The sequence below is a fragment of the Carassius carassius genome, chromosome 8 (genome assembly GCF_963082965.1).
Source record: "Carassius carassius chromosome 8, fCarCar2.1, whole genome shotgun sequence".
Lineage (NCBI taxonomy): Eukaryota > Metazoa > Chordata > Actinopteri > Cypriniformes > Cyprinidae > Carassius > Carassius carassius.
Genome location: NC_081762.1, coordinates 29225431 through 29233321, shown reverse-complemented (window position 1 = coordinate 29233321; position 7891 = coordinate 29225431). Strand labels below are relative to the sequence as shown.

Sequence of the window (7891 nt, the reverse complement as noted above, 5' to 3'; positions counted from 1 at the left end):
GGCTGTCATACCTAGCAACAGGGTGAGCCCCACCTTCTCACTAGGATGAAAGTATTTGATTTTCTTCGCTCAGATTGGTCCTGAATCACTCTTAAGATAAGACTCCTAGTTAGAAATGTTTAAAACAAATTAAGAGCGGAGATGATTCTTAGAAGCTTCAAGAACATGTCCCTATTCTCCTTGTGTGTGGTGTGGATGTCATTTCTCATTTATGGGGACTCGGATGGCCAAATAAAACAGCATGGGTGGAACCTTTTTCTTTTGTGTGTGTGTAGCGGTTACAAAAATCATTGAAAACCTAATTATTATAGTTATTTTTATACAACTCTGGTGGAATTTGATTGACTGTGCTGCATTCCAAATATTAAGATGCAGTAAGTTAACGAAGTTACAGAAATCATGTTTAAATGCATAAATAACACAATAGTGCCATTGTTATGAATGAGTCTCCTCCTGCATATAAATCACCAACCTGCTTGGCAAAACTACCAAGAATACCCAGTTCATCTTTAACCCCAGAAATGAGTGGAGCACGCATCACCTAACACACAAACTGTCCCATAAAGCATGTAGTAAAGTATATACGGAGTCTAAACATCTCAATCTCAAAGCAAACCAGGGATGTTGTATATCTTAACACATATGCTTCTCTTCCCAGCTGGTGAATAAACACATGCCTTTTGTAACAGCCTTCCTGCTCTCAATAAAGACACACAATGTTTGGATACAAAGGTACTTTATTTGGGCAAATGTACAGTTGTAGCCGGCGTTGTCTAGCGGTAACGGTGCAACTGCAGGGTGTTGCGTCTCTTCCAGGCCGCGCGGCGGGAGCCGCCGATGGTGAGGTGGAACTTGTGACCCTTGCCCAAACCACGGCTCTTCTTGCCGGCTGACGTGAGCCCGCGCATCTCCCTGTGCTTGTGCACAGCCTTGGTGATCCATTGTGTGTCGGGGTTGCGTCTGATGGCCTTGTGGAAGGTGTCGACGAGGACCACTTCGAAGAACTTGTATGTGGAGTCTTCACCCACCCAGTATGAGCTGAGCACCCGCAGACCTCCACAGTGACGGCCCGCACGCTCCTGAAACACACACCAGAAACAAATCTGACATTCAGTAACACAAACAGACCCTAGTGAAAACCAGACTTTAGTCCGACTATTAGTATGAAATAAACCAACGATGAGGCAATAATAATTGGCTTAAATAAAATATCAAAACCAAGAAATTACATGATTGTAGTGAACAACACTTAAAATTCATAACATAATATGCTTATACATATTAAGTACATTATTTGTTAGGGCTGAAACGATTCCTCGAGTAACTCGATTACAAAAAATGATCGAGGCAAATTCCTCTGCCTCAAAGCCTCTTTTAATTTATTTTAAATATCATGTCAGGTTCTTTCGCAATTATTTTTAAAATGTGACACAACGCGTTTACGTCACCCACAAAGCGGAAGGAGACACAAGCGCTGCGTCCGACATCTCATACTGCAAGGAGTCAGCAGTGTTTTGATTTGAGGACGCGGGCAAACGTTAAGACAACGTCGTGGCGTGTGTCCACTGCAAGATAGAGCTGGCATACCACAACTAGGGCCCTATGATTTCCGCGATGCAGAAAACACGGAGGGAATTGCAGAATCCAGTCATAAAAACGGATTTTACAGTTTAATGCGGAATGGCATGGAATTTGCCATATTTTGAACGAATTAATCAAAAATAGGTCATTGCACTTACATCAAATCACGATATGGACTAATATCTGTAAATATTAAGCCGGAACAGTCTATTTAAATATGAATCCTGTATGTTCTGCGTGTCTCTGTTAATGAATGGAGTAAAGGTACGTAAACCCGTCAAAATAAAAGTCTGGTTAAAGACTATTGTTCAGCAGAATGTACATAGCCTATTACTAAAAATAAAAAATAAAACTTTTTTTTTTAAAGGTTTAAATCACACAACATTTCTTCCATGTTTTATTTTTAATAGTAAACCCCCTTTGTTTACCAAAACGTTTTCAATTTTCAATAATTAAAAGATAAATTAAATTAATGTTTAATGTGCATCTCAGAAAATGCTTTATTTAAAACCCCAACTGAATGGCACTTAAATGCACTTAATTCATCTGTCAACTTTATTGTCATTGTTCACAGTACAAGTACAGACAGAGAAACAATGGGTAATGATTAAATGTTTATTTTTGATGAATGCATTGCATTCTATGCATTTAAAAAAATACAAATATTTTTTTTCTAAAAAAGGAAACTTAGTTGTTCATTTTAAGAGACCCAGGAGTCTTATTTTCTCTTGCATAATTAATATTGCACTTGAATCAAAAGCACATTTTATCCAATTACTCGATTAATCGATGGAATTTTTAGTTGAATACTCGATTACTAAAATATTCGATAGCTACAGTCCTATTATTTATAAAAACAAATACCTGAAGAGGGCACCAAAGGCCTGGTGACATCTCACTTTACAGCGTGACTAATGTTTAAATCCATTACATTTTAATATTTGACCACATGCAGAAATGTTTATTTTGAAAACGTGATGTACAATAAATGGCATATTTAGAAACAGATTGATGTATTCTCCTGTGTTGGCAAAGGTTTATAAATGATTTACGTTACAAATCTAGTGAGATAATGCACACTGTTTTCCCAGATGAATGTTAAGCAAATCAAATTCAGAGCATTTAAAGAGGAAGAGTTTAGCCCCTTTCACAAATACAGTCTTTACTGGTAAATCACCATTAAGAGAACAGAACCTTTTCAAAGATCCTGGTAAATTTGTTCTGGCGATCATATTCTTATGGAGATGAGATGATTACTCTGAGCTGTTTACAAAGCTCTGCTGCTTTATAATTAGCTTTTCTATGTAAATATGAACTAGATGGACATCTTTGACCATTGTGCCTCCCAGCTTTTTGACACTCTTTTTTTTTTCCTCAGCCAAACGCTGCACACTGGAAATCCAGCACGGTGCCGGAGAACATCAAGCCGTGTTAACTGATGGTTTGTGCTTTTGTTAAAGCCAACAGATCACATCATTAACTTTTTTTTTTTATTAATTATACATGACCTCAATTTTTTTTTTAAATTTTTGCCAGAAATGTTTAACTGTAACCATGATTCAGCAAAGAAATCTCCATCAATCAGGAAAGCAGTTAGCACACAGAGCTTTGAAGTGCCTGGCCCTTTAAGTGCTGTGTGTCACGCTTTTAGATTTATAACAAAACTAATTTTGAAGCCAAAGAAAGCTTTAGATCAAGTTTGGATCATAACCCATTAACAGTTTTTTTTTTTCCCAAAACCTGTGACAATACGAAATGAGAAAAACAGTTCTAGAAGTAAAGCTACTGACATGCGTTTCTACACAGTTGTTATTTGATAGCAGGGATCTTTAAAGTGCCTGTGCTACACTGATTGGATGCAGTTATCCCGTCACAATGGAAAAATAAGTCTGAGCGTGGTTCAGAGCTCTTCTGGTCAATAAGACTACTTGGTGATTATACAGTAAAAAACCTGTTCCACTCTAGATGTGTCCATTATTGACAAGTGCTTATGATTTTTAAAAGTGACCATTGTGCATTAAAAAAAAAACCTGACTTAACAGTATGTGCAGCAGTGTAGGTTTTAACAAAGCATCAGTGTGTCTGGCTGCAGACGCCCGAGAGACGCCGCTCACAAACCTCAGCTACTGACTGCTGGCTGCGTGCAAACTTGATCTGGTTGACGCCGTGGTGCACGGGTTTGCCGTAGGTGGCTCCTTTAGGCACGGGACGCTTGCGGCCTCCACGGCGCACACGTATGCGGTAGATGACGTAGCCTGTTTGCACAAAAACAGTTTAGATAACAGACTCAAGAGAACATGAACTAATGAGAGAGAGAGAGCGAGCGAGAACAGTCAACTGAGTATCAATTAAACAAGTTAAATACATAGACATTAATCTAAAAAAAACTAACAAACATTGGACTGCTTTGTGCGACAAATTATGTCCCATTCACCTATATTTCTGAGCATTTTTGAATATTGCATTAAAAAAAATGTTGGACTGAAATGCCAAGTTACGCATAAATTCTAAAAATGGAAACATTTTTTAAATAAATTCCACTTTTACGCATAATAAAAAAATCTAGATTAAAAAAAAAAGCTTGTCAAGACCAACTTGAAGTCGGCTTGAGAAAGCAGGACCAGAAAGTGTTTAAAAGTTTGATTATTTTCAGTGTGAAATAGTTTGAAGTTTAAGTAGAAGTTTTAAAGCTTAAAGCTTGAATGAAGTCAAAGTCTGAGAGATAGACTATAAATGCTAGATTCGGAATACTATAAAGTCTATTAGAAAAACATTTTTAAAAAAAAGTTATATCTTAATTTTTAGGAATACAGTAAGTCGGATCAGTCTGAAAAGATAAAGCATCTCGCGTCAGATCAGTCTAAAGAGTTTGAAGCTTGTAGTTAAAGCTCTAGAAGGAGTAGCAGTCAGAAATGTTAGTCTCAGAAGAAGTAGTTTAAATAACATTTCAGTAAGTTGGCTTTCTCATGACAACTTAAAAAGTCATGTTCCTCTGCACAGTGGGATGGGATAACTTTAACCAGTGGACTGATCACGTTCCACATCTTCTGCTGTTATGGTCATTATTTCTGTATAACCGTCTTACACGACTATGTTCCCAAACAGCAGCATCCAGCTCCAAAAGCTTTCCTCTGCTTGCTTTGAGGCACAAGTAATTCATCACATATGACAACTATTATACTACGTGGCTTCTTCTAGTTTTCTTAAGCCCTATTCGGACGGGACTAGTTTTCTAAACTACGTTTGAGTTTAGATTCTTACCACCTGACGTCTGAGATTTTCATGTACCAATTCGGACGGGACTAACATCTCCGTGTTTATTACAGAGGTGGGAGTTAATGGTAATTCATGTTGACCCAAACACGCAAGGAAACGCGTTGTGAAATAAAATTTCACCGGCAATCACAGACATTCGCATTCGGACGGGATTAGTTTTCTCAGAGGATCAATGAGTTTGCTGAAAAACAGTAAAAACTTTGCTCTGGAGTTATCACAGAGGTTGTGTGAGAAAAACACGTCTGTGAAACACAGATTTCTCTAACGACCCCCTGTAAAACTAGTCCCGTCCGAATAGGGCTTTAGTGATATTTAGTGCCAGTTTATCAGGACGTTTATGCGATATTCCAGTTTTGTCTGAATCTCAGGTCGCTCACCTTGCTTGGCCTTGTATCCCAGCCTGCGGGCTTTATCGGGTCTGGTGGGCCTCGGGGCCCGGTGGAGGGCCGACAGCTGACGGTACTGCCAGCACCTCACGCGCAGAAGAAACCTCATCACGTCCGACTGCTTCTTCCTCCAGAGCTCCTGCATGTACTTGTACGCTCCCATGATGCCTCACCTGCAGCACCACACCAACACAACTACATGAGCACAGCAGACACACATTACATGTGTTTACAGATGACACTCTAAAGCTGCATCTAAAACTAGAACACAATGCATTTACTATTATTTAAATTGCATGTGGCAGATTTACCAGAAAGAGAAAGAGCTTCATTACGAAGCATGTTTACACATACAAGTAATCGGTTTTAGTGTCACAAGCTTCCAATACAGAGACAACACCACACAATTATTATATGAATACATATATAAACCACAAAATAATAATATGAATAGAATAAAAAAAAAAAAAAAACTGTAGGGTTATAAGTATAAGGTTACTGTAATTTATGACCATAAATCAGTTAAGACTCCATGGAACTTCTATATTTTTTGAATTACCAATCACGAGAGCGTTTTTAATTAATGAAGTACAGCAAAGATTCTGCACGTCATCTTAAACGGTCAGATACATCTGAACTTGACTCTTGATGTCCGTGTAGCTTTTTATCAACAACAATAACACGGCAGGTCACAGATCTGACTTCTAACAAGTGTGTAAAAATTAATTTTAGTATGAGTAACGTTTTGCGGTTTGATATCTCAGACTTCAGCCACAAAACCGCTTTAGGAGAACTTGGAGTAACTCTCAGTAACGTTACTAGAAGCCCAGCAGCGGTGTCTCTGTTGTTAGTTTAGGCATAATACAGGTATCAACGTCTAAATAATTTAACGCTTAAGCCACGGACAATGATTAAAGTAAGTTTAACAAATGTAATTCCCGAGAATGACTTCTGATAATAAATGAAGAGTAGTTCAGTTTTGACAGAAACGGTTTAAACCCCGGCGTGACATCCGCAGCGCTACGCTCCTCAAATCCGCTTTAAAATACACATACGACATCATCACGGCGGGAAATAACGGTCAGAGAGGAACTCATAGATATTCCGCGCAAAACACACTAATCATGTGATTCGGATGACATTACACGGGGTAAGATTTTTAATGGATTCTACATTCAGAAAAAATTAGAGGGTCTCGCTTACTTGATGGCGTACTAACCGGAAAGGGAGAGAAAAATTACCCATAATGCTTTATGAGGCCGTTCCTTCAATCGTATTTCCGGTTCCGGTTGTCAAAGATTTCTGGGAAACGTAGTCTGTACCTACGAAATGTATTTAACCAACTACATACACTGTGTTTTGACATATTTCTTCTTAAACTTCAGACTTAATCATATGCTTTTGTTCTTCTCTCATCAGACTCAGAGAGGGAGAAGAAGAAGTGAGGGATTGTCTCCCGGAAGTGATATTTGACAACACCTCAAGCACACAGTGATAGCAGTATAAAGTGCCTTTCATCAGTTTGATCAGTGATCAGTTCTGTCGGTCAGATGTTTATTGTCTGTCAGTCCGCCTAAATTGAGTTAAATACTATATAATAACAGTCACGAATGAATGAATGTCTGGTCAGCTGATTAATATTTGTTCTGAACAGTCATCACATACAGTAACAAACACTAAACTAAGCATTACATGCAGATTATTCAGCTATTTAATTTAATTGTAAATACATTGCTGTGTAAAAGTCTTGGACCTTAACATCTGCGATGTTTTGTCAATTAAATCTACAAATACTCATTCAAATACTCAAACTCACTGGTTCATTAGAACCCTGCTGTACATATAATTTTGCATATATCTTTTTGTTTGTTTACAATTAGAAATACATTTGTAATATACTGAATATTCATTTGTTTATTTGTTAATAATGAATAAATGTTTGTCAATGCGTAAATGCATACATGAAATTAATACATCGTATCATATGCCTTTTCAACATGCATGGGTTGCTGTGGATTTTTTTTAGTGATAGTTCATCTAAAATATATAGATATAATTTATATGAAATATTTATTTCTGCTTGACACTGGCACGTCGTTTGAATCCGTTGTTCAGATTGTATGGATCATGCATGGATCAGTCAGAGTCAGACTGTCATTTATTATAAACGACCCTGGCACGTGCTTCATTCATAAAAGAATAACTAGTGTCTGTCTGGTGTCCGGTGCAGAGACAGGAGAGGGATGGATTTATCAAACACTAACATTATACTGACTCCAAGCTTTTCAGTGGTTTAGTGTATAATGTTACAAAAGCTTTTTATTGCAGAAAACTTTCAAGTCATCAAAGAATCCTGAAAAAGTTTTATTCAACTGATTTAAATATTAATACAAATAATAATAAATGTGTCTTGAACAACAAATCAGCATATTCCGAAGGATCACATGACACAGAAGACTAGAGGAATGATGCTGAACATTGAACTGAAAATAAATTAATGCTTTTATTCAGCAAACATGCATTAAATTGATCAAAAGAAGGTTACAGAAGATTTTATTTTAAAAAAGCTGTTCTTCTGAACTTTCTGTTCATCAGAGAATACAGAAAAATGTTTACACAAAATGTTAATCATGCAGCAGAATGTTAAA

At 37.4% G+C, this 7891-nt stretch overlaps 1 protein-coding gene across 1 annotated transcript; it reads right to left on the bottom strand.

Annotated features, from left to right (window-relative positions):
- Nucleotides 1-719: 719 nt before the first annotated feature.
- On the bottom strand, nt 720-6506 carry LOC132145692 (large ribosomal subunit protein eL15-like). The gene is made up of 4 exons (XM_059556895.1): nt 6447-6506; nt 5235-5416; nt 3700-3836; nt 720-1079 (listed from the first exon to the last, which is right to left on the bottom strand). The coding sequence occupies exons 2-4, from the start codon at nt 5404-5406 to the stop codon at nt 774-776; spliced, it is 615 nt and encodes a 204-aa protein (XP_059412878.1). The 5' UTR covers nt 5407-5416; nt 6447-6506; the 3' UTR covers nt 720-773.
- Between the last annotated feature and the right edge of the window lie 1385 nt (nt 6507-7891).